General features: G+C 45.0%; 1 protein-coding gene across 1 annotated transcript in view; it reads left to right on the top strand.

Moving 5' to 3' along the window:
* The window catches only part of PLXND1 (plexin D1), a 92,774-nt gene that overhangs the window by 23,037 nt on the left and 44,685 nt on the right, over positions 1-25,052 (top strand). Inside the window, exons 4-14 of the mRNA XM_067303555.1 lie at positions 1,498-1,598; positions 2,283-2,412; positions 3,925-4,099; positions 5,585-5,693; positions 7,465-7,567; positions 13,817-13,921; positions 16,371-16,460; positions 17,390-17,483; positions 19,975-20,138; positions 22,159-22,310; positions 23,594-23,693. Of these exons, the coding sequence (XP_067159656.1) occupies positions 1,498-1,598; positions 2,283-2,412; positions 3,925-4,099; positions 5,585-5,693; positions 7,465-7,567; positions 13,817-13,921; positions 16,371-16,460; positions 17,390-17,483; positions 19,975-20,138; positions 22,159-22,310; positions 23,594-23,693 (1,323 nt within the window). The remainder of the gene's footprint in view (positions 1-1,497; positions 1,599-2,282; positions 2,413-3,924; positions 4,100-5,584; positions 5,694-7,464; positions 7,568-13,816; positions 13,922-16,370; positions 16,461-17,389; positions 17,484-19,974; positions 20,139-22,158; positions 22,311-23,593; positions 23,694-25,052) is intronic.

Here is a 25,052-nt window from a genome sequence, read left to right as displayed (position 1 = left end):
ACAGCCTTAAGGAGGCTTTTAAAAGTTCCTACAAACAAAAATCTGCTGTCAGAAATGATCTTTAGGGCAGGTTTCTGTATAACCTAACTCACAGGAGGGCTGGGATGGAGAGGAGGGATCTCTTCAGAGACTTGTGAATGCCACAGCAGGTAGAAACAGATGGCCTAGTTTCTGTCAGGTGAGCAGAGGAGGAAGGCAAGAGCTAAGTGCTTCAAGCTCTGGTGGTTTGTCCTGAATTACGTTTTAATCTGTCAAAACAGATGCACAGCCACAAATGTTATATGTTGCATTTATATTTTCCAAGCCCTAATTCCCTGCAGATTGGTCATTATCATTTCACAGAACTCTCCCAGGATGCCTCTTTAGCTGATATTTCAGATGTTCTATTCTCAAACTCTCAAAACCCAGACCATGCTGTGGTCCTCATTCCCGGCTTGATAAAACCCTAAGTACCGCACTTGTGGTGCTCTCATCTGTTTCTTTTCCAGTAGATCAGATGAGTTAATTTTTTTTTTTTCAATGGAATTTGCATTTGGGAAGCTCCCTGGGAACTTGACAGGCTTGTGTGCAGGAGGTTGAGCACAACACGTGTGTGGGAGCAGGAAACCACAGCGGGCAGTGAGAGAATCAGGCCAAGGAGCCATTGTCTGAGGTGCTCTTGTCTGCTGGGAGCTTAGGGCTCTCAGCAAATCATGTTGTCAGTTCCTAAATTATCAAGTTACTCAGTTTTCCTTCCCAAATGTTTAGAAATTGAGGAGTAAAAATCAGAAACTAATACATGCTTTCCCTCTAAACGTTCTTGCAGTGCAAGTCAGCAGAGTTACTTGGATTTCCTTATAAATTAAGGTTTCCTAAATGATTTTGCTTTCTGGTCATTTTATAAATAGCCAGATACTGTCTAGAAGGGATCTCTCTCTAAGCCTGAATGAGAACTTTTCACAATGAGGGATAAATTGTGAAATTGTGACCCAAGCCATCTCCATCTGAATCATCAAAAGGGTGTTGTGTCACTTTCTGTAACCTTACCATCATACATCTAGTTCAAAGATGCTGGCTAAAAAGGAGCAGCTCAGCTCAAAGCTGCAGGTGCGCCTTACTGAGCTCCTGCACTGGCAAGTCCTGTCTCCGGGGTGTGCTTCCCAGCCCAGCGCTGGTAGCGTGTCCGTGCGGGTGCACGGCCTCCAGATGGGGGTAAGCTTGTGCCCAGGGGCACCGTCAGTAGCATGCAACTATCCATGCCAATCCTCTGTGCGTGGTGTGTGCATAGTGCACCACCTCGGACAAGGGTCTAGGGTAGGGGGGGCAGGGTAGGGTCGAGTTTTGCTCCTTGGTGTATATCCTCTAATACTTGGTCTGGGTTAATTGGTAAAGTAATCTGACACTCTCTCGGGTGTCTCATTACGAGCTGCACTTGGCCTTATCAGCACATCCCAGTCAGTTTGAATATTTCTGTGGTATCTTAAAATGTGTTGAAGAAATAGTGCTGTTGTCATGCAGATAACTCGGGTGAAGGTGGCTACCTGCAACCAGTATGCGACGTGTACGGAGTGCCTGGCCGCAGCTGACGCTTACTGTGGGTGGTGCACTATGGAAACCAGGTAGGACCTACTGAGTCTTAGCACATTTTGGTGTATTCTTTGGCCCACTAGTCCAGCCAGGAATTTTTGGTGCTTTTTATATTTCTGTGCAATCACATTACTGTTAGTCTTTGTCCATTTTTTACCAAATACATGCAGTGCTTTTAAAAACAAATCTGGTCTCAAACTGTTGGGATGCACTTTTGAGCCAGGATTTGACTGTAACTGCATTGTTATGCCTGCAGTCGGTTGCCAGTGCAAAGAATAGCTTGCAGGCATCCAACCATGGGACTGCAAGAGCCAACACCTACTTAAAGACCATATTTTACCTCTGCAATTGCTTGTGGATAGGAGACAATCCACACTCAAAAAGCAGTTAACAAAATTAGACTCCACATTTACAAATGAAACAAGTCAGACAAAATGCAGACAAAATGTCACCTTTTCTTTTTCTATTTTATATTCAGTGTGGCCTGCTCTCTTCCATACTGAAACCAGGTATTCTGTTGATGCTAATGGGAGTACACACTCTTATGATGGCAACCAGACACTTTAAACACAGCAGCAAAGCTTTAGACTTAACTCTGTGGATGGAGGAAAAAGACTTGAGCGCAGGTTTTTCTTGGGATCTTTTCTTGTAACGATTTCAACGTCTTTATCAACTATCTTAAAAACAATCAACCATGAATTGTTCTCCTGTTTCAGGTGTTCGCTGCAGCATGAGTGTACAAATTTCACTGAGGCCAGTTTCTGGGCGAGTGCAAGTGAAGGAGTGCAGCAGTGCCCTTCCATGACCATCTTGGAATCCGAAATTAATATCGACAAAGAGAACCCGGTACTTTTGATATGGATACTAAATTAATAATGTGCAGCATCCCATAGAGTCATTACCTGCACTCGGGGCTCGTAAATACCTAGCATCACAGCACCCCTCCACGAAGCTCTGAGATGGCTCATGGGGCATGCTGAGCTCGGTTGTATGTTGTAGCATCAGGGCAAGATTTTCAGAAGCACCTAAAAGTGACTTCCTGTACTTTAAACACCCTGGAAATCAGTAGGGTGTCATCTGCTAAAGGTGTATGTAAACAGAACTTTTAAAGTTGCTAAACTAGTTAGACCCACTGGAATAACTTACTATGATCAAAACACAGATGACCAGCTGCAAGCAGCTAAATCAACTCATTTTTTTTTTGTATTGTTACTATTTTTAACAATAATTTAATTATATTTATTTAACTTTTTCATCAAAACATTTTATCTGCCAAAAATAAGATTTAATATGCAAAAATGTTTAGTAAAAATGCCCATAATTTCAATGGTTTTTGTTTAGAGACAGACCCTCCTCCAATTTTTGTGCCAAAGTCCTTGACAAGCCCTAACAGGGGAAATGGCTTATAAACAGGCAACAATAGGGGCCAGAGCCCAGGAACACAGCTGGAGAGAAGGAACTTAGATCAGCAATCCACAAGACCTTGAACACCAGTTTGGTTTCTGCTTTTAATGCATAACAATGTGGTTAGAGGGTCCATGAGGAAATGCTAGTGGATGCAGTGGGAGTGTGCCAGCCGAGAATGTGATCCTCTACTAAGGGATTCCTTTTCTGCCAAACTTTCAGTTCCTTCACCTTGGAGAATGACAGCAAAAAGAAACCACCTGAAGCCCGTTCAGTCCCTGTGTAGCAAGGAAGGATGTAGTTAGTGTCCTTACTGCCTGCTTGCAGCAGCCCTCGCACCAGAATTACATGAAGTCTCTGATGGGCAGGGGAGATCTCCCTGCCAAAGGCCCCTTAAACGGACTGATAAGAGCTGGAAGGTTTAGACACTCGAAAGCAGGGATTGTGGGTGTTTTTTTGTTTTGTTTTGTTTTCCCCCCCACTCCTCGTCCTCCTACTCCATTTCATGAGCAGTTCCTTCCTGGAGCTGCCTGGGGTTCCCCCGTGAGTGGCTGCAATGCACGAGCCGTTCTTCGAGGCGTTGGGGGAACTGAGCAAAAAGGGACTTGTCCAGGCAGAGACGGTTGAGGACAACTTGGGCAGATGGGAAGGGTTTAGCCTTTACTTTCTTTTTGTCTTTGATCATCCAATAAAGTCCTTGGCTAGTTTTTAATGCCAGCTGATAACATACCAGCTGCATTTGTTGAAATTTGTAGTGACAGAGATTTTACTACTGAAGCAAATTTTTGTATGCATATGGCTTTTTGGAGTTCAAAATGTATAAAAAGGAAGATAATAGCTACCGGTAGACTTGTGCTTATAGGAGTTGCTAGCCTATAAAAAGCTTGCAAATCATTCTCAAATTCTCTGTATGAATTTTTACAATAATAACAGATTTTTTTTCTTCAAATATAGGCTCTGATAATACAAATAAACGGAACAATCCCAAACCTGAATGGAACAAACATATCGTGTGATTATGGGAATAATATCCACACGGTAGCCAGAGTTGCCGGAGATTATGTAAACCAATTCATTTATTGCAGTTTACTTCCACGAGAAAAATATCCATCATTTCCAGACAACCAAGGTATGTAGAGGAAAAAAAACATTCTAACCACTTTTTTTTGGAAATAATTTTTTTTTTTTTTTTTTTTTAATTGTATGTGCAAATAATGCATACGGCAGGGGGGAGGTTGCTTCTGTTTTATAGGCCATGTCACTTTAAAGTGTGGGAGTCCCACCATCTTAACATGAATTGACAGTATTTTCAAATCTATCATTTTTTGTTTCAAATAGTGGAATTCAAAAGCCAATTCATGTACTTATCAAGATTTATCTTTTGTTGTCTGGTTAAAAGCTTCTGCTTTAAATTCAGTAAATACTAAAATAAATAAGTTTTAGCCTGGTGGAAATAATCTTGCCATTTTCAGTTGTTCCTATTTAATTTCTCTTCCAAATATGCACTACCTTTCAGGATAAGTTCTGGAAGAAAAGCAAATATGTAACTAGAGACAGCTCAGAAACTGTAATCCCATTTGTGTAATCAAAAGCCAGACTGAGATCTGCTAGTATTCCCCCTAATTTTAGATGCTGCCAGAACTGAATGCCCATCTTGAGGCTACCTGGAAGCTATGCTCTAGAGGTGATGAGCACCTGCAGTTCTGGTTGAAGTCAGCTGAGACTTGAAAATCAAGCTTATAATATCTGATACTGGCTGGATAGAAACTGAGACACCCCAGTTTTATAACTCCTTCTGAAAAGTTTGATACTGCATTCCAGACTTGAGTGCTTACTAAATTTTTATCTTTCAAGACTGGAGTGAATGCTTTATTGAAGATGGTTGACTTCAGTAGGAGAGGAATTAGCTAGTCATTTTGAAAATCCCACTTTTTATAGGCCAGTCTGTAAAGCTACATTGTTTTTCTCCCTTGCTATCCAAAGAATGGAAGATCATTAACTGTTTTGTATTGTTTGTTACAGCAATGTCCAAATGAATTTCTGGAATCCAATGCACTGATTTATTGTACATCCCCTGAAAGAGGCATTGTGTCTTGTCCCTGGTGCTTTTATGGCAAAATTGCAAAAAAAGGGGGCAATCTGGGGGGAGGAGGGTTAGTGTAGCAATGTTAAGTAGTCAAAAAATGGATTTCCACTCTTCTCTGCAGGTTTGTTGTCATGGTGAAAATGAGCGGGGTTTTAAAACATGTTAACTAACATGTTTTAATTACCTTTTTTTCTTTTTTTTGAGATATCATTTAGCACCTACTGTAAGCTAAGACAATAATTAACTCTTCTAATTAACATTTGCACAACACTTCGGAATTTTCTGCTGAAAGTCACAATGTTCTTTTCTGGTGAGGGTGATGTAAAACATTGATTTAAGAGTGAATAGTTTCAAGTCAGAGGGCAAAAGATGAATGGTCCAAGCTCTGAAATGCAACTCAGAGGAAGCCCTAGAGAAAACAAATCAGATTTAGATGTTGTTTTCCCAAGGGTCTGTCTTGTCTTCTAAGACTGAGCACGAATGAGAAAGACTCTTGCAATCCAGTATTTTTTGGCTTGATTCTTTCAGACCACGTGATCGTCGAAACTGCTCTCCGGGTCAACAACAAAAATATTATCTGGGCCAGTTTCACCATCTACGATTGCAAAAGAACTGGAAACATTTACCCAAAGAGAGCGTAAGTGATCTCAGTTTACATACAGCAGAGCCACCAAAGGAGTTTTGCTGGGAAGGGAAGGTGACAGAGCGCTGACAGGCAGTAGGTGACACTACAGTGGCTCAGGTTAGAACGGATGGTTGTATCTCCTGCTCCTTTGCACCAGGGTAAATTGAGCAATTCAAAACCAAAAAGGTGTATGTGCACAGTCTGAAGACCCTCACTGTGGGGTTAATTGAGCGAGAACAGTCTCCCTGCCAGCGGGACAGTTTGAGGCCTGGGCAGGATTTGGCAGGAATGTAGTTGTTGCACTGCCAGGGATTTACAAAGGAAGGGTCCTAGCAGCGTCTCAAGCCATCTGGACATTTTGGCTTTTTTTTTTTTTTTTTTTTCCCCCCTAATGCGAGTAATATTTTTATATGAAACTTGTTCTGTTAACCCTTAGGATGCTGAACTAATCTTCCTAATGAATCCCTTGTGGGAATCTGCAGGGCAGTATGAGGGAAAGGGTGTTGGGGAAGATTGCATTTGCATTTAAGCTAATGTAGATTATTTATAGTGTAGCCATTGCCAGCAGGTCATAGGAATATGGAAATGTCCTTTGGGGACAGGCCAGGGCCTGAGGCTTTTGTGGAAGCATGTAGGTTGTGCTGTGCCAAGGGGAGGGAGGGTTTCTGGCTGCAGAAAGGTTAGGCAAGACCAGACTCATGCCTTCTGATTGCCAAATGGCCCCATCCATCTCCACCCACCTCTAGAAAGCATCTTGTTGTCTGTGGTTGCCCTCTGACATATTCCAAGAGCAGCTTCTGACCGATCCCTCGGACTGAAAACCAACAAGCACAAGGGGAGTTTGCAGGAGGCAGAGTCTGGGGGCACTGGAGATGTGGCATGGAGCCCAAAGCAGCTAACAGGCCAGCAGCACAGGACTCTTGGGCTGCTGGAAGGAGAAGGAGGCTTGTAGTGCTTGTTGCATGGTCTGGGGAAGGGTGAGCTGAGAAAGGCCACACTGCAGAGGGAGAAGGAGTAGAAGCAGAAAGAGAAGTGGGCCTCAAGCTAGAGGGGAGAGGACAAAGACACAGTGGATATCCTTGGCTCTGCTTAAAACTGAAAAAGTCTGCTTGTCCTCTGGTTTGCAAGACAAGTCAGGCGAACAAGCCATGTGTGTGCCATGCTGAGTCATCTCTCCAACTACAGGGCTGTGTGGGAGTAGCCACGTGTCCTTCATCAGGCAGGACGGGATGGGGCGAGGTGAAGGGTCTGGCTTCCACCCACAGAAGTCTGTGCATGTTTCAAGGATATAGCAAGGCAGTCTGATCATTGTGATCCCAGTGGTCCTGCCAGCTTGAGATCCCACACCGTGCATAAAACCATGGAGAAGAGCCTTTGTAACGAATTAACATGACTGACTCTGTGCAGAATCTGACAAAGGATAAAAGCGTATTTTTTTTTATTAAATAGGGGAGGAGACCAAAGCTGGTTGCTCTGAATCTCCCTGTGATCTAGGACCAGGGTGGTTATGCCACAGGCACTGTCACCTTGCCTGCCCTGTGGTGTTAGCCATCTTGATGCTGTGCTGGGGACCAACATCAGGACATGAGTGACTGACCTTATCTCCAGTCACAGCTCGCAGTGAGAGGAAGAGAGAAAATGCCAGCACCTTCAATAGATGGATTTTTCCTAGGCACCATTAAAGATTGAACACAATGTGTGAAAATTTCTAATTTGACTGAGGTTTGGCTCCACTGAACAGCCTGAAATCTGCCCTGCTTTCACTGCACCTTTGGCATTTCAGATGCACCAGCTGCCTCTCAACCCGGTGGAAGTGTTACTGGTGCCCCTCGAAGTACATGTGTGTCTCCAACCACTCGCAATGCGAAGATGCGCTGCAGATGAAAGTAAGGCCCATCAAACTGTTATTTTGTGAGATCTTCCCACTTTGCTATTTTGTTGTTATTGTTTTCCTTCTTTTCCTGGGGGAACGGAAACAGATGGCCTTGGCTTTACAGCTCTGCCCTGTACTCTACGGTTTTGGGTGGGGGCAGCTCAGAGAACTGAGATTCTCTATCACTGACTTTCTGTGTGGCCTTGGGTAAGTCTCTGCAGTTTGTAATGTAATAATACACATTGCATTTCTAAAGTTCTTAGCAGATGGAGAGCTGCAAGGGCCCCTCTGAAGTGTTGTTCTGCATGTTCCATGTTTGCAGTGTTCTCCAAAAACACGGATAAGCATGGGGGCTGGAGATAGGACACAGACCATCTCACGTCAAGGTCCCCAGTTTGAACTTCACTTTATTTAGCATGTGCTGAGCATGCTGTAATTTTTGGAACACCATGTGGTACATTTTGATCCTCTTTTAGCAGATGGGGAAGCTGAAGTGAAAGGAGGTGAACGGACTCCTTGGAGTACAAGGAAAAGTGCTGGCAGAGGCAGGGTAGGGGAGCCCGGCTCCGCATGTGCGGTAGATCACGCAGCCCGGTGACAGGAGGTTCCCCTCCAGGAGGGCTCTGCAGGGGTTGGCACGCGGCAGTCTTGGCTGTGCGCCTCCTGACAAGGTGCAACTGTCTTCTGTCACCCGTTGGCCCCTTTGCGGGCCGCTGCAGCCAGTGAGCAGTCGCTCATGTGTGAGGAATTAAGCTTTCCTGGTCATTTCAGCAGGCTGTATCCCTTGGCTCTTTAATACCTCTCAGGTCTGGAGCAATGCCTTTATTCCTCCACATCCTTGGGATGCCTGGATTTAAGTAATAAAATAAATGCAGCGATACTTTACAATTCGTTTAGTTTTTACTAGGTTGTTGTGGTACGTTAGTAATTTGCTAGAGCAACACTGTCAGTGCTCATCTAAAGGAGAAAATCACCCCTTTCCAAATTATAGCTTCTAATAACCCAGAGGCTCAGCATGTTCCTGCTCCTGAAATTTAAATTGAAGTTAATTTAAATAAAATTGACTTTTTAGCAATCAATCTGCTGTAGATCTAAGCCAAGCTTTTACACTTTAAATTGAATATTCTTTTGGCACTGGTGCTCTGAACTTCATCTAAGCTTTTTCAGAGATTCCCCATGCTTGTCACCTTTATGTACTTTGGCCCCTGTGTCAGACTTCCCATTCTCACCTTCCAGACTTGACCCCAGAACCCTGGTAGCTTTGCAGCTCTGCCGCTTTGCATCCTGCCTCCTTTAATGGGAAATAGGTAGAACAGTCCAAATGCATTGAACAGGGGAGGCAGATATGGACAACACATTGCAACTTCATACATTATTGTCTAATATAAAAACAATATGAAATGTTTCCTGTCACTGTTGGGTCACAGCTGCTTGATTGTTCTCTGAGAATTCAGGACAGATTTAGCCTTCTTTCTGTTTTGTCAATTGTTTCTGAATAGACTGTGCTTTTTTATGAATGTCTTAACTGTTTGTAATGAACAGTTTAAAAAAAGCACCCTTCACTTTGTAAATTGTTGAAGTTTCAAAAAATATCTGGATATTTATTTTGTTGTCTACATGGGAGCTGAGTACTTGTAAACCTTAATTATTTGTTATTCATTGTGTGGGACTGATCCACTGAAGTTATATGAGGCTGTTTCTGCTCCCCACCTGGACAAGAGGGGAGGACTATATAAAAATGTCTGCAGATATGTATAAGAATATCTAAAAGCTGCTTCACACTCGTGCAACGTGAACTAGTTGCATCGGTCAGCAGGGCAGGCTGTATGGAGATCGGGGCTCCAGCACGACCCCGTTCTTGTGGCGCAAAGGCCGATCGCGTGCCGGCAGAGCCACGGCTGCTCTGCGTAGGCACGCTTTCGGCCTGCAGCCGAATGGCAGCTTTGGCCTGGCAGAACAACAGCAAATCTGCTCCCAGGGCAGGTCGTGTTGGAGGGCAGCAAGGGAGGGTGGACTGCAGCCACCCATCCAAAGCCTGTCCAAACGCCTGTTTCTCTGGATCAGCTGCTGAGGTCCTTCAGTTCTGTTGTTTTGTTTTCTCCTGATGGATGGATTTGCCAGTGAGGGCTGTGAGTCTCAGACATGGCAGTGATGGATGACTTCGAAATACCATAGACAGACAGACAGACAGCGTGTGATGCTAAAAATAACCTTCTGGCAGGGATATGCAGCACATCTCACTGCTTGGAGTGATCTGCAGGCCATTTCCAAGATGACAAATCATTACTTTGCGTTTCTAACTTTGCCTGTGCTAGTGCAGGATCACATGCGGTGTCCTGCGGAAGGTATCCTGGGGTTACAGCGAGCGACAGGCACGAAAGGAAGCCAGAGATAAGGGAAATGGGATTAGTATTCAGCCCCTGCCTCTCCCCCATTCACAGGCAAGTTCTCCCATGTGGGCGCGCTCTGTTCCCGCTCAGCAATGTAAACCCAGGAATTTACAGGAGTTGCTGACTTGAATAGAAAAGCGCCTCTGGATTTACGCTAGGAGCAGGATATGGCTCTGAACTTCTGGCCCTTGGCCATAGCTTCGCCTCCCACTTCTTTTAGCCTCAGGAATCATCCGTGGCCAAGGAAGCAAACTGCTTGCAGCACTGAGGGTTGATCTAACCAAGCGAGAGCAGCCAGGCCCATGGGAGCTGCATCCCAGAAGAGAAATCAGGAGGTCCATCCGTGGCCTGCCATCCGAGCGCTGCTCCTTGGGCCCAGCAGAGTGACAGCGTCCTCACGCCTCCAGGATTTGGCTATCAAACCAGTGCTTCTCCTGGGTTTACTACTGTTCCTTAGTGACAGGGTGCTTCAGGGTAGAGCTCATGTTTCGAAAGAGACAAATCAGCGCCGAAACTCTGTATGCCAGCATGTACGTGCATTTGGGTGGACCATTACTGCAGTGGTTCACACATCTCAGGCTGCTGCAAAAGCATGACCTTGGGGTTAGAGAGGCACTTCTGTGATCTCTGTACCTGTTTCCAAGTGTGTGTCTGAAGACAACTGCCTGCTCTTGCTGCTGAGTGGGAGATGAGATGTAGCTTTTGTTAGAAAGAAGCCAAGATTTTAGATTGGAGAAGAGGAGACAGGTCTGCAGGGTAGAAGTTGATCTGCAAGTTGTCATCCTCAAGAGAACAGCTGAGTGGCAGTGAATGGCAGCAGGACTGTAGAGGGGGTGGCTGAGAACCACAGCAGATTAATCCTTAATCAATGTTTTTAGTCACTGCTGGTATACAGTGTGTTTCTCATTAAATCTAAGGGCAAGGCTTGGATGATAAGAGGACTTTTAAAAAGGTCTCACATTATTGGATTGACTTTGTCCTGAAGAAGTCACTGTGTAACCGGCAACTTTGCTGGCAAATGCAAAATTGCCTAAAATAATTTGTGTCCTTTGACTCAAGGGTAGCTGCTTCTTGAAACACATGGGGAAGAGCTGTTATTTAGCAGAGAAAGGAGAAGAACGTTTTTCCATGGCTCAGCACAGGTGTGCCTGCAGAACCCCATCCAGGCAGATATTGGTGCATATTTTAGCACTGGAGCCCACGCTGAAAGGCCTGTGCTAGATGTGGGATCTTGTGTGCAGACAGGTAGCTCTGGTGCATCTTGATGCAGTGAGCCAGGAAAATGACACTTGATGCAGGAGTAAGAGCAGAAAACAGGGTAAAGCTGAGCTGACATTACCAAGAATACCTTGAATAGTAGAGGTAGAGAGAGGGACCCACGGCTACGATTGCCGTAAGCTGACACGTGTGAGGGCTGAGGCTGCCAGAGCCCTGCCCTGTCTGTGCTCGCTCTTGTTCCAGTGCCAGGCAAGATAGGAGCATGTGGGTGGGGGGAAGGTTGGACCTTGACAGCCCAACAGTGGATCTGCTTGACCAGCTGTGGGGCTGCACCCCTGGACTGCATGGGGCAGAGTGGGCTCTGAGCGGCCAAGTATTGGCACCAGGAATACTCTTCTGGGTAAAGGGAGAAAACCACGGTCATGGACAGAGGTCTCCAGGAGCCTGGCATGGCATAGTGAAAGTTTCACTAAGTCTTTCCACATGCTGCTTCCATCTACTCTTGTGTAGTATGAAAACCAAAGGGTGAAAGCTGCAGTTACCTATCATGGCAAAGATAAGTGCGTACTTTTCCTTACTTTCTCTCTTCTGATCTCTTACTCCAGAGTTGAAGTTCAGCTGGATATTGCACCTGGCTCAGGCACATTCCTGCTTTATCTCTGTGGGCCTTTTTAGTACTCTTCCCACTGATTTGAGTAGAACAACTTGCAGAACAAGGTGCTGTGTAGTCCTGTAAACATGGTTGTTCGTACCCCAGTCTGAACTTTAAGGGAAAAAAAACGTTGCTGTGTTTTTAGGGTGCTCCTGAAAACCAATTTGCTGGGAAGGCAGTGTCATACTGGCTTCATCTATAGCATTTTAAACATTCAGACCCTTCTCCCTGATCCAGGCATGAATGATATAATCAGCTGGAAAGCTCTATTTCTAGCCGCTGATGAACAGCAGGAGAAAGGACTGCAAGACGGCAAGTTAATCAGTCCTCTAAAGTGTATTTATCTAGCAAGCTATGCTGGCTGCTGTGACATGCGAGGACACCCCAGGCCATAGGAGCTTTTGCATGAATTTTCAGTCGTACCCCTGCTGGTTTTATTTTAACTCTTCTGATTCTCATGGAGGAGACTTGGGACTGAAATCTCTCACCATTGCTTTGCTTTGTTGTTTTACTTCCCTTATCATGTGCATCTCTCTGTTATTTAATCTCCTTGTTCAGGCAGCACCAACTGTGCTTGGTTAAGATCAATGTCTTGATAAGAAATGAAGCATGTTTTCCACAGTCAAACAAGCACTTCCAGATAGTTCCCTGACTCTCTAGCTGAGTTTGGGGAAGGCAAGAGAGGAGCGTCATGCTCACTGTGTGTTCAGCGCTGGGGATGTGCTCTGCCGTGCATCTCGGCGTTAGGCCAGACTCTTACGTCTCGTGAGCACGGATCAGGAACAAGAGCGCTGGCATCAGCAGAGTCGCAGTGGGGTAACCTTTAGTGCAAGTGAGAAGAAAATCTTGCCTGCTGTAAATTAGTCTGCATAATGGGCCAAATATTTTGTTGTCATTTACCCCAGTGGCTCCACTGTCAAAGGCATTAATCTGGATATACCCTGGGGCAATGGAGAATCTGGCTCCATTTTTCCTGTAGTTTTGCAGGGTAATTTACATCTCATGAGTGAACAGGATGGACTTGTCATACGGATTTGGATTCTGAGTCAGCTCCAGTATCTGAGCCATCAATTTAAAGTGAGAACAAAAGTAGGGGGACAGATGACCTTTTAAAATCATTTTTCAGCTTCATTTAGGCCTTTCATTTCAGCTGTCCTACTGCTACAGTCCCCTTCCTGAAGCCCCCTACAGCTCATTATACCCTTTTCTCCACGCACACGCATACGCACAAACCCACACACACTTCTGAAATAATAATGTGCAGAAGGGAGACCACTAGAAAGTGAAATCTCTGCAGGGGCTTGCAGAAACGCGCACTGCAATGTATGAGACGTTGGCTTCCTGCTGGGAAGAGGGGGGTCACACCGGCAGATTTGCCATTGTACAAAGCGGCACATCCTTTTAGTGTCACTCTGGCCCCCTCTTCTAACATTTAAGTGCATGTAATAAGGGAGCTGCCCCAGAGTGGCAGCTGAGGAGTGCATATGGATTTGCTTTCTATCTGGGAGTACATTTATTCTAGTGTAGAAGGGTGAAAAGTCCAAGATTGGCAGCACCATCGCTCAGAGAGCCAAGACCTTCTGTCATCCAGGTGCTGACAGAGGAGCTCTTTGAGGAGCGAGAGGGGAATGCTTATTTCATTCCTCTCGCGTCCTAGACTCTGACCGCCAACGAGAGCACCAATTCATGATGGCTGTGGATAAGCCATCTTGGGAACCAGGCCACCATTTCATGGTTATCTAGCAGCTAGCGGAGGCTATGGATCGTGAGTCAGTACCATCTTGGTCTGGACTTAGAGCTGGTGACTCAGGGGAGGACGGCTCCATGTTGAGCTACTTGACTGTTTGCATCACAGTGCCTTTTTGGTATTTCACTTTCATGGGTTGCAGTGTGAAATAAATTTTATCATTAGGCCCCTGTGTTTCTTCTTGCCTCCTCATTGAGGAAGCTGAGCATGGACCCTGCTAATCTCTCTTTATTTTTCTTGTTTTGTAAATAACAGGAGAAAATCGACTGTCCGCAGATTGTACCTGCCCCTTTAGACCCAGTGCCCACAGGAGCTTCTCAAGACATTATAATCTCACTGGCTAATGCGACTTTCTCTAAGGTAAATGAGTTTCTAGAAAGAGCAGAAAGGTAACCATGAGCTAACCTGAGCTCATGAGGTGATCCTAAGTTGATGTGCGGCTAGGAGGCCAGGAATCAGCTGAAGGGTTTTTAAGTACAAGCTAATTTCTGCCTCAGGAATGAGGTGATGGGTCCAGTCCCACTTTATATTAGCAGTTAGCAGCTGAAATAGCTGCATTAACAAAAGATGCTGGTGGAAAGTAGCCACCCCAATGGCAAGTGAGCTTTCATGGCAAAGCCAAAGGGAAATGCAGTTTGTGTACAGACATTCTCCAGGGAGCTCCTGCAATTAATGACAGGCCTTTTGCATCCTGTGGAAAAAGGAGGTTTATGCACCTTGTAAAATAGTCACTGGAACAAAATGTTTGGGGGAAATAAAATTCTCATTTTCCTTTGGAATATTTGTTTCCAACTAGAGAGCGTGCAGGTGTCCAGCTCTCGCAAGGGAACTCTCGCAGAGCTGCGTGTAAGCCTGTCCCCATGGCACTCTGGAAAAGCAAGAGACTCTTAGAAAAGAAAGTGCAAGCAAAGACAAAGCCCAGAACTGCAGGCAGAATGCCCTGTGCTAGCTAAGCAACTGGTTGGAATACAGCAAGGAAATATGTTTTAACTTAACTTTTGGTGGTCATTGCGGAGCTCTTTTTTTTTGTGAAAAAGTCCTTTCTGTGAAATGTTCTGGCATGTGAATTGTCATAGGGCAAACAGTGGGAGTGGACCTCAAATGCTGCGTTCTGAGATGCATTTCACACCAGAAGAAACCAGAGGAATTTAGTGTAGGGGATCTGGGCACTGGGAAAATATTTGACTAAGCTCTGGCATTTGTAGGAAGCTGCCCTGTGTCATTTTGGGTCAAGTCTTCAACTAGGCCCTGGGAGGTCTGGTTTGCAATATCCCTATGGAGGATATCCATACACTGGACAGCCAGGTAACTCCGCTTTTTTTAGGGAAATGAAATGACTTGGGAAAGCATGTGGAGTTATAAAGCTTGCATCTCCAGAGGGCAGCAGGAAGAAGCTGTAAGACATTGCATTAGCAGTGCTTCCGCCAGACCTCATTCTCCTCAGTGCAGCAGCAAAAAGGGCTCTCCCTTGCTCTCGCTTGGGTTCCCATTTCCTGCAGAAGGTCTGGCCTTTGTAAATAAGGATGTGCCCCTCTATAATCAGCAAAAAAGGGCGAGAAATTGCTCTTCCTCTGTGGGTGTTTGAGGTGGCTAAAGAGGAAGCAATACCGCATGTAACCTGATAGGAAATGAAGTCAACAGGAAAGTGACTGAGGCACCTCCATTCCCAGAGGGTGGCTGGAGAGACTATCTTACAATCTGACTTCCTCCTTCCCACCATCTGCAAAACTGTCCTGGAGCCACTGGGCAGGATTAGTTCTCCTTTTTTCCCTGCTGTTGCTCTGGAGGATCAGGAGACCAATACTCAAGTACCTTTGTTAGCATCCTGGAAACTGTTAACGTGCTGACAAAAGGGATGAGAGGGCATGGATTTATTTTAAAAGTGGAAGTTACATGGGTGCAAATGATTCACAGCAAAAGATTCCAGTTTCTGTCTTAGTGCCGCATGTGTGTTCTATGAGTCAGCAACTCCATGCCAGCAATCTGATGTTTTCTTTCATGTGTTTTTCTTTTTTTTTTTTTTAATCAGATCTGTCAAGTTTTAAAGTGTAGTTAGAGCTCAGTAATGGCGAAGCATCGACTTCCTTGGAGATAGGATTTTTTCCTGCAGTAACAGCAGCACAGGAGCACAACAGTAACCAGGGCAGGATATCATCCCTTGTGTTATTAGTGAAACAGCACAGAAAATTTGTGTTTGAACATACTCCCAGCTAGAACCTCATCTGAAGCAGAGATTTGCTCAGTACAGCTGTTAGGAGAAGAAAGATGGCTTTGAGCCCAAATCACTGACTGGTTTACAATCCAGTTTAGGCAAGACTGCTTGGGACCAATTTGGCTCCCAGTGTAAGCTGCAGCCTGGACTCTAAACTCCACCTGTTTAAACGAACGCCCCTCCACCCCCCCAGGATACTATGTTGACAAGGGATTACCAGAGTATAACCTCCTGGCCACGCATGTCTCCTGTTTTGTACGTGCCATGGATCCCCGACTCCAAAAGGAACTGTCAAATGTCTGGTCGTTCAGCTTTCTAGCCACACACTGGGCAAGAGCAAGAGGGAGGGTTTGGGTCCATTTGTGATGTTCATCCTGAAGTAGTTAAATGCTGTGTGTAACAGAGCAGGATTAATTTGGAAAAGATCCCCATGCCCATTTACAACATTGGGTTTTGGTTTCATATTTATACTTGAACCATAGTTCAGATACTCATAGGATGAATAAGGTAAGATGCAGCACCAATTTTATCTATTGACTGAATGGAAAAATGCAAAAAACAGTTGTTTGTACCTGTTCTGCCCTGTTTCTTCCCCAGGACACAGCTCTAGAATGCCATTTTGGAACTGAGCGGACATTCGAAGCCCGATGGGTGAACTCCTCCGCTGTTCAGTGCAGCCACGTGCTGGTGAGTGCTGCGACGGTGCCTGTGACTCTGCTCAAAGCCTCCACAGCATGGCAGAGGAGGCAGCCTGCCTGCAGGGAGGGCTCTGCCGCTGCCCCAGCCTCAGCCTCAGCTGCCCCAGCCTCAGCCTCCAGCACTGGAATGCTTCCCCCCGTCCTTCCCCAGGCAGCGCCGGATGGGGAAAGGACAGAGCAGCTCCGGCCTCTCACAGCAAGGTGTTCCACGGGGCTTGCGTTGGCCGACAGCTGGATGGGCTTTCACGGGGTCACTGGTTCCACTTCGTCTCTCTGTGAATTGTTCTGGTGGCTTCAGCCTCTGCTCTGCTGGGGTTTGGGGAAAGAGCTGCTTGTTTAGCTTTTTAAATGGGAGCAGTTCAGTAAAACAAACAAAAGAATCATCACCTTTTAGTATTACAGATTCTGTAGCTTTTTTTCCTGAAAAAGGTTTTGACCTGAGAAAATGCCCAGACGCTCACCAAAGAGTGGTGTGTGGTTATTGGAGAACAAATTACACCTCTGAAATGCAAGCAAATACTTGGGCTTCTGCTGATGGGAATATTTAAAATAGAAGTTGGAGAGGAACACTTTCCTGTTACATGGCCTGAGAAATTGTGTATTGTGACCAAGCAGTAAAAATTCACAGACTGTTCAGTCTGTTCTTTTCATTTCTACTAAAATATCAGCAAACCAGGGCTCTGTTCCCACTAATGTGTGTACAGTGCCTTGTTCTGCTTTTGTTGAGACCTTGGCAAAACAGTTAAGGACAGAAAATAACTTTCTCTCTCTTTCTCTCTGCTGAAGATCAGAGCCTCCTATACTGAGAAACAGTGGTAGGAGGAGTGTCATGAGGAGTGTTAATCAGCTTTGTGTGCATATGTAACCTAGTATTTTAGTTGATTTCATTAGTGTTTTTTCATTTTTGTTTTCATGCAGCTCCACACATCAGAAAAAAGCCATCTCTTCCCAGTAAGCCTTCAGCTGAAGGATAAACCAGACAGATTTATTGACAGTCCAGAGATGATGACAGGTTTGAGTTGAAAATATTTTTATTCTGCTCTCATTTGGTCAGCTTGAAAGATTCTAGAAGCCTAGCAAAGTTTATAGATTCAGGAGAGAGATCACGCCACAGCTCAGATGTGCAAAACTCTGTTCTTTCTCTCATACATAGACAGAAAAATATATTTACACAGACTCACATGCATGTGAATGTGTGCACAGAAACCAGACAGACTCACACACCCACAGACATCCATTTTACACCCAGGCAAATTCAAATCCCATCCTTGAGCATGCACAACAGTTGAGATTTTTTGTCTGCCAATAGCATATAGAACAGAGTGTTCTGAAATACTCAATCACAACAGAAATGTGAAGTGTCTCCCAGGGTCAGCAAAGGAATTCTTCTCAAAGGAGATAAGGAACGGGATGGGGGAAGGGCTCTAGCGTAAGCTTTTGCAGGAGCATGGCCTCAAGGTTCAGCACTAGGTAAAAATTGAGTCTTTTTTTTTTTTTTTTTTCCTCCTGTGCTGAGAAAGAATAAAATGTGTAAACACAATTCACCCCTGGCCCACTCTCTATCTCTGGGAAGAACACATGGGTTCCTAAAAAAGCCCCTGCTACATCAGCAAACTAAGCAGTGAAGGGGAAACAGTCGGATTAGAAGTGCATCCAAAACAAGACATTTTGCTGAGGACAAGCCTAGCCAGTCAGCCAGCTGAGCCAGTGCACTTGCAACCACCTCCGCTCCCTGCCTTGGCCAGGAACTTTGTGATTTAGCTAGCTGCATGCTACTGCTGTATGTAGCGTCTTTGGGGTTGGTTTCCCTCTCAGTGTCAACAGTTTTAATAGAAGGTGCTGATTTATGTTAGATGCAAATGAGGACTAGATCGTTAAAGTGAGCTTTTCTTAGGAGGAAAGCTGTAATAGGTGGAGAGACATTAGCACTATCAGTCACTGACCCAGTATAAAAAGGTTTCCCCATAGGAAATTCCAGTGTGTAAAGGAGACATATCTTGCAAAGCATTCCACACTGGTGAAATAACCTTTGAAATATCAGCATGGGAAGCATGAGCCAGGACTTCCTTGCATAAGGAAAAGAGTATCAGGAGTATTTTTGAGCTGCTAGAGGTAACCACTGGAAGAGAGGTAGGGCTTTGAGCTAAGATTATTTTAGTATGCAACAAAAGGTTTGTAACTCTCAATGTGAGTTTTGCTGGAAGCAGAAAAGACAGTGCAAAGAACATGGAATCCACATCTTTTCCTGCAAGCAGGAGTTATTTTATGCAGCCTGTGTTTGCATCAGTTTGAATTTGCCAGCATGTTTTGAGATCCTGTGGGACCATTATGCATCTCTGGCTCCTCTTTGCCTTGATCAGATTGGTACAAGTAAAATTACAGAGGCTTACAGAACAATTACAAGTAGAGACAGAGATCTGCTGGGCCAATTATATAAATGTGTACATCTTTTATACTGTCTTTAATAGAATTACTGTTATTTTCCATTGATTGTTTTATCAGTATTTATCAGCTTTTATTGTAAACTGCATTTCTGTAGTTCACCAAAGGGAATCTCAGCTCATTGTCCTTGGGTAGAAAGCCAACCAGTGTAATTCACTGAGTAGACTCAAAAAGAGGTGAAATAAGCTCACTTTTTTCATGCAGAATGAGAGATTTCTTTGAGTGCCAGTGAAGTTTCGTTAGCATGAGCACAGACAGACTGTTGAAGACCAAGAGATTCATTAGTTGTTTATGAAGTGCTTTGAAACCCTCCCGTGAACAGAAGTGCAAAATATGACTTTCTTTATTTTATGTTCTCCTGCAAAATATCCTCTGGGGAAAAGGGTGTGAAAGGAGTGTTTCCTGAATATTTCTAGCTGTTGATCTCAGCGGATACCCATACTCCAGTGGTAGAAGGCTTTGGGCAGGAAAGGAAATGTAACCTAGGGCACCAGCTAATAAAGAGGTGAGAGCACTGTAGGAAAATCATTTGAAGGCTGAGCTGAGCAGATCCGAAGGGAGAAGTCAATGAAGAGAGCCCATGGTCACTAGGGGGAAGGAAAGGGAATGTAAACATTGTACAAAACATTGTTACAATCAGATTTTTGTCGCAGAATATGGAAGCAATGTGATTGCTTTGCTAACAGGACAGAGCCAGCTTTGCCAAGCAGGATCCCATGTGGATGCTGAGAATTGGAAACATGTAGCATAAATTGACAAAAGGTTTTGAGTTTGGGTGGTTGTTTGTTTTTCAAAAGGGAAGGAAAAAAAGAAAAGAAAGTGCTAAATTATATTGCAGTGAGAACAAGCACCCAGTCCTTCTGGGAAATCTTCAGGATGGCAGCCAACACTGCCTTGTCTTGCCGTATGTGCAAGCTCTTCCACTCATCCACTGGATTTCAGATGTTATTTGGTTTGGTATAACTATGGAAGGGGTCGGTGTTTGACTTTGTAAAGCTAAGCAAAGCTGTGGAAGTCTCAGGTCCAGGATCTCACATTTTCTGTTGTCTTTTATGGTTTAGTGGAGGTCTATAACTGTGCAACTGGAAGTGCTGACTGTTCTCAGTGTCTGGGGAGAGAGGACCTGGGACACCGGTGCATCTGGAGTGAGACCAGCTCCAGCTGCAGACTAAACACTGAATCCTCCCAGACCTCAGATGTGTGTCCAGCTCCTGAGATTAAGAAGGTAAGATGTGCACACAATGTGGAAAGTGTGTGTGGGAGGACAAGCAGTGCAGAGGACTGAAACTGGCTGGGTGGTCACAAACCTGGGGACAATTGGGAAATCATGCTTTCTCCCTGACACAAGACAAGGTCAAGGCCAGCACTGAATTATTCACTAATATTTTTTTTATGGTTTTGGGTCACCTGAAAACAGAAAACGACATGCCGAAGACATCTTGGTATTTGCACGATCCAATCTTAATCATGCCAGTGGGAAAAACAGCACCAGTGCAATCAAAATGTACCAGAGCTCCTGGGGTGGGTAAAAGGGAGAAAGAGTTGTAGAATTAGCTGAAGGATTCTTATCTAGAAGTAGCGATTAACTGGGTGTAGCTAAAAGATGAATGTGAACCCTATTCCAGACATGCATTCCCTGAAGTTTTGCTGAGATCTGTAGTGATAGAGGGGCCTTTTGGCATTATGTATTTTGAGATGAGTTTTGTTTAGATCATCAGTTTTTGAATGTTTGGGGGGACATTTAGACGTAGGGTTCTGCTTAAAGTTATGATATGAGCAACCAAATTTGTCCCCCAGTGTGTAACAAAGAAAGTGCATTGAACAAATGTGCTCCATGGGAAGAGAGAAGAAACTGGAGAGGAAAAACAGCTAATGTGGCCATCAAAATTGGCAAGGATATGGTGTTTCTGTTCTTAGGGAGGTGTGTACTGATATCTGCTCATAATCTGAGTGCTGTAACATTGCATAGGTGGACTGTACGATTCCCATTGCCTGCCCATTTCGTCTTGTTGTTATTGCTAGCCCAGCAGTGGTGGGAAAGGAATGTTCCCAGATGAGGCTGTCTTTCTCCAATACATATAAAATATTATCAGTACCTTGCCAGAAAATAATGGAAGCAAACCACAAGAATTCAGGTTACAGAATGTCTCAGGACTGCGATGCTGTTTCCTTAGCAAATAGTAGATGGTAAATCAAAATCCTCCAGAATCACACAAACAAACAAGCTCTGCATTAGCCCTCATGGCGCTATCCTCGAGAGGAAGAAGAATGGAGCAGGCTAAGGAAGAGGGCACCAAGCTTAGTAGTAGAACTTTATAAGCCTTAACCAGGTTGGTGGAAGAAGGAGCTTCCACGCTTGACCTTCAGCCCTGGCTGACGTCATGGTGTGCTGGCAGCAGCTGCGGTAAGCCTCACGCTGCAGCCTCACCAAATGCACACTGAGACAGACGAGTGTTACCAGGTGCTTTGCACTAGCTTTGTTTGTCATTGTGTTTGTTAAAGGAAAAAGAGCTATTTCTACATTGGAGGGATTTAACTAACTTTCTGAATAATGAAATCAAACTAACTGGGAAAGCCAGTTGTGTAGTAAAACAGCATTACATCCAGCAGGCATTTCCGTATCCCATTCCTATCCCTATCCCAGGGAGATTAGTAGTTGCCAGATGAGAAACCAACTGGCAGTAAGAGATCAGTAGGGAACAGCCATCTCTTCCGAAGTCATTGGACTAGTCCTATATTCCAGGACACCAGAGTGCTGGTATCTTGGCCATGGTCCCATTCACAGAACATTTTTCTTGTTCTTGTCCTCAAAGGCCCTGCTGTGTTCAGGACAGACCTTAAAATATGATGACAGGACTGTCTCTTCACAGTACACTAACACCCCTCCTCTAGTTTTCCATGTCTCCAGGTTTGTTTCTGCCCCATCTCCGTTCAAAGCTGTTGTGTGGAGAAGAGTGATGTTTCATCCCAGATGTGCTTGCTTTTTGCCTGGGGCTGAAGTAATACCAAAATCAGCATAGAAGTGTAACTGCTTTTTGTTTGCAAAGCTCTGGCACAGGGAACGTGGTGGCGGAGGCTTTGTGGGGCTGAGCTGGAGTCTGAGAAGCAATTTCTTCTTCTTCACTGAAGGACAAGTGGAAAACAAACACACTGATACAGGAACAGAAATTCATTTAGGAATCAAAGCAAGTTTTTCTCGTGGTTCTCTTTTAATGTGCAACCCTTTTCCTTTGATCCCCTGGCAGATTGAGCCCCTGAGCGGGCCCCTGGATGGAGGAACTCTGCTCACAATACGAGGAAGGAACCTGGGCCGCAGGTTCAGCGATGTCATTAACGCTGTCAAGATAGGGAGTGTGAAATGCCTGCCACTCAAGGACAGATACGTGGTCTCTGAGACGTGAGTATCTTGGACAGTGCCATTGGGAAGCAGGGGACGTGCCTCAGAATGAGTTGTTTTTCCCTTTTTCAGCTGGCTGGCTCCCTCACCACCCTTGTGACAGAGGAAATGGATGGCTTAGGATAAGAGCTGTTGGGCTGATCACCCCCATCTGGCCAGCTGTGATTCTTTGTGGGTGCTTTTCTGTCCTGGCAGGATGAGTTTGTTGAGCTGTTTCCCTCACATCCCAAATAAAGGCCCTTTTTCCTTCATGTCCAGCAATATCTCCAGCACAGCACTTACTCATCCCTGCATTAGTCACTAGTGCCTCATTTCTACCCCTCAAAGGCTGGGACAGGCTTGTGAGCCTGAACCAAACCTCTGGTTGCCAGAGATGGTCTGAGCCTGGTGGTGGGACCGGGTGAGGAGAGCTAGCACAGCTGCTGCTGCGTGGAACCTGTTCAGAGATGCAAGCAGAACACTTCATTCTGCAAAGCTCTCAAGCCTTTCACCAGCATTCACGTCACTTCATTATTTTTCAAGACCTCTCCCTTATCGCAGCCAGATGAGTTTGAGAGAAAAGCTGAAGCAATTGTCCCGGGGCTCTCTACGAACAAAATCATCCACCAAAGCTGAAGGAAGCCCTCTGCCCCCTCCCTCCAGCCGCTTTCCCACAGGGTGGTAGTGGCAGGCTATGACCATGGCCCTTAGCGGCCGCAGGCTGGGCTGTCTGGTATGCTCTGCTCAGGGGCAGTGGAGCAGTGCTACAGGCAGGCCTGACTTACCATAAATTACATTTTGTCCCCATCCTAGAACAGAGCAGTGAAAATAGCTCAACACTGATGTTAAGAAGCTTAGCCCATATTCTGCTGTGCAGCTGAGTGCAGGAGCAGGTACTTAATGAATATTCATGTATTTTAGAGATCACTGGAGCAGGCTGCATATTTCTAAGAGCTTTTCAGAAACTAAGATTTTTCTAATTCTGCCTTTGGATTGCGTCTTCAGCAAACTTTTTCCTTAAATGGTCCCTCAGTGGCACTAACATGGGCGTGACTTTATACAGTTGACACATGGATATATCTTTTTTCACTGTGCTGCTTGCCCTCCTTAAAGCACATGTGGATAACCTGGTGTCAAAAATACAGGCCGGTACTTCCCAGTCTGTGTCTGCAGCAGACAGAACACAGCTAGAGGATTAGAAGAAAAAGCTAAGGTTTCTTCCTAGCTCTGCTGTCCCTGTCTTGTAAGATGGTCTGCCTTTGGGTCTGGCCTGTGCATGTGAACTTTGTCTTTCTTTTCTGCAGGATCGTATGCCAGACTGGAGAAGCTCAGGAGGTGTTTTCTGATATGGTAACAGTTAATGTGAGCCAGGAAGGCAAGTCCAGAGAGCGATACTCCTATGTGGTAAGTAGCTGCCTCATAGATGTTTCTGGTGATCCTCACGTTTATTTTCCTTGTACCCCTTAAGAAAAAAGCCTATGGCCCCTCTACCCCTCAGCTGGCTTGGAAAACAGGATCCATGATGAGAGTCCCCACAAAGCAGCTGAAATGTTTTTTCACCTTTAATTACCTGAACGATGTCTAGCAAATCCAAGCTTGAGCACTAGAAGAAGGACTGCGGCCAAGGTGTCATAACTTAATTTGCATCAAGAAATCTGGCTTCTAATCTCAAGTTTTGCAATGACTTCTCACTTATCTTGGTTATGTCTCTGTTTCTCCTGCTGTAACAAGGAGTTCATTTTACTTGCTCTTCTTTTGCTAAAGTGCCATTATAGCTTGTGAGATTTTATGTGAATTGTCAAGTCTCTCCTTGCTACGTGAAGTTATATACCATGAACCTGCATTGTTTAGAACTGACATTTTGGGCTCTGGAGATTGCTCAGTTTTTGCATGAGGATACCCTGTAGGAATTAGGCTTGAGCTAACCCATGTCGTATATAGAAGGAAAAGCCCTTCATAGCTTTGTACTGTACCGTTTCACAGAGATGACTTTCATCTCTGTCAACCTGAAAGAATCCATGCAGCTCTTCTTTCCAACAAGCACTCTCATCTCAGGCTAGACTATATTCATGAGTAGCCCCATGCATCCAGGACAAACAACAGTATGGATGCCAATGGCATGCTGCATACTCAAACTCTTTGTGCTTATGCTATTGCTTTAGCTGGAGAAGAATAGATTATACTGGAGTCTAATGCCTTGAAGGAAGACTTGAACCCTAGGAAATGACATTTGATTCTTAGTAGCTATTGTGAGTAATTTAGTTCAGGATCATTGGGTGTAGCCCCCCCACCCTTGTAACTAATTATGTGTTTGGTATTTAGTTCAGAGAGGTTTACACAGCATCCAGTCAGCACATGCACAACACTCCCAGCATCCCATAGCAGAGCTGAGACTGGCAGTGCGCATGGCAGCACACCGCAAGAAGAGAAGTGGTGAGGTCAAGGATGTTGCCAGTACTGGTTCGGCACTAGTTCACGGGAGGACGTGCACTCTGGGGCCCCTTCCCATAGTTTCCAGGCATTCAGGTTCTCATCTGAAACATCTCAGAGAACCTGCAGTGTGGAATGGAGCAAGGTACAAACATGGGTATGACTGGTAAAAGATATGGAGTTTGAGATTTCTAGTGCATTAGTCGTCAGGATATGTGCGCTGCCTCCAAAAAGGGAGACCTGCCATCACGTCAGCCCCTGGAGAGTTAATTGTGTTGTTGACAAAGAGGAGAAGGGCCCTAAGAATGGGAAAGGGTTGGGCTTCTAAGCCTG

The sequence above is a fragment of the Apteryx mantelli genome, chromosome 12 (genome assembly GCF_036417845.1).
Source record: "Apteryx mantelli isolate bAptMan1 chromosome 12, bAptMan1.hap1, whole genome shotgun sequence".
NCBI lineage: Eukaryota > Metazoa > Chordata > Aves > Apterygiformes > Apterygidae > Apteryx > Apteryx mantelli.
The sequence above is the reverse complement of the archived record's forward strand: the minus strand, read 5'-3'. Positions and strand labels throughout refer to the sequence as shown.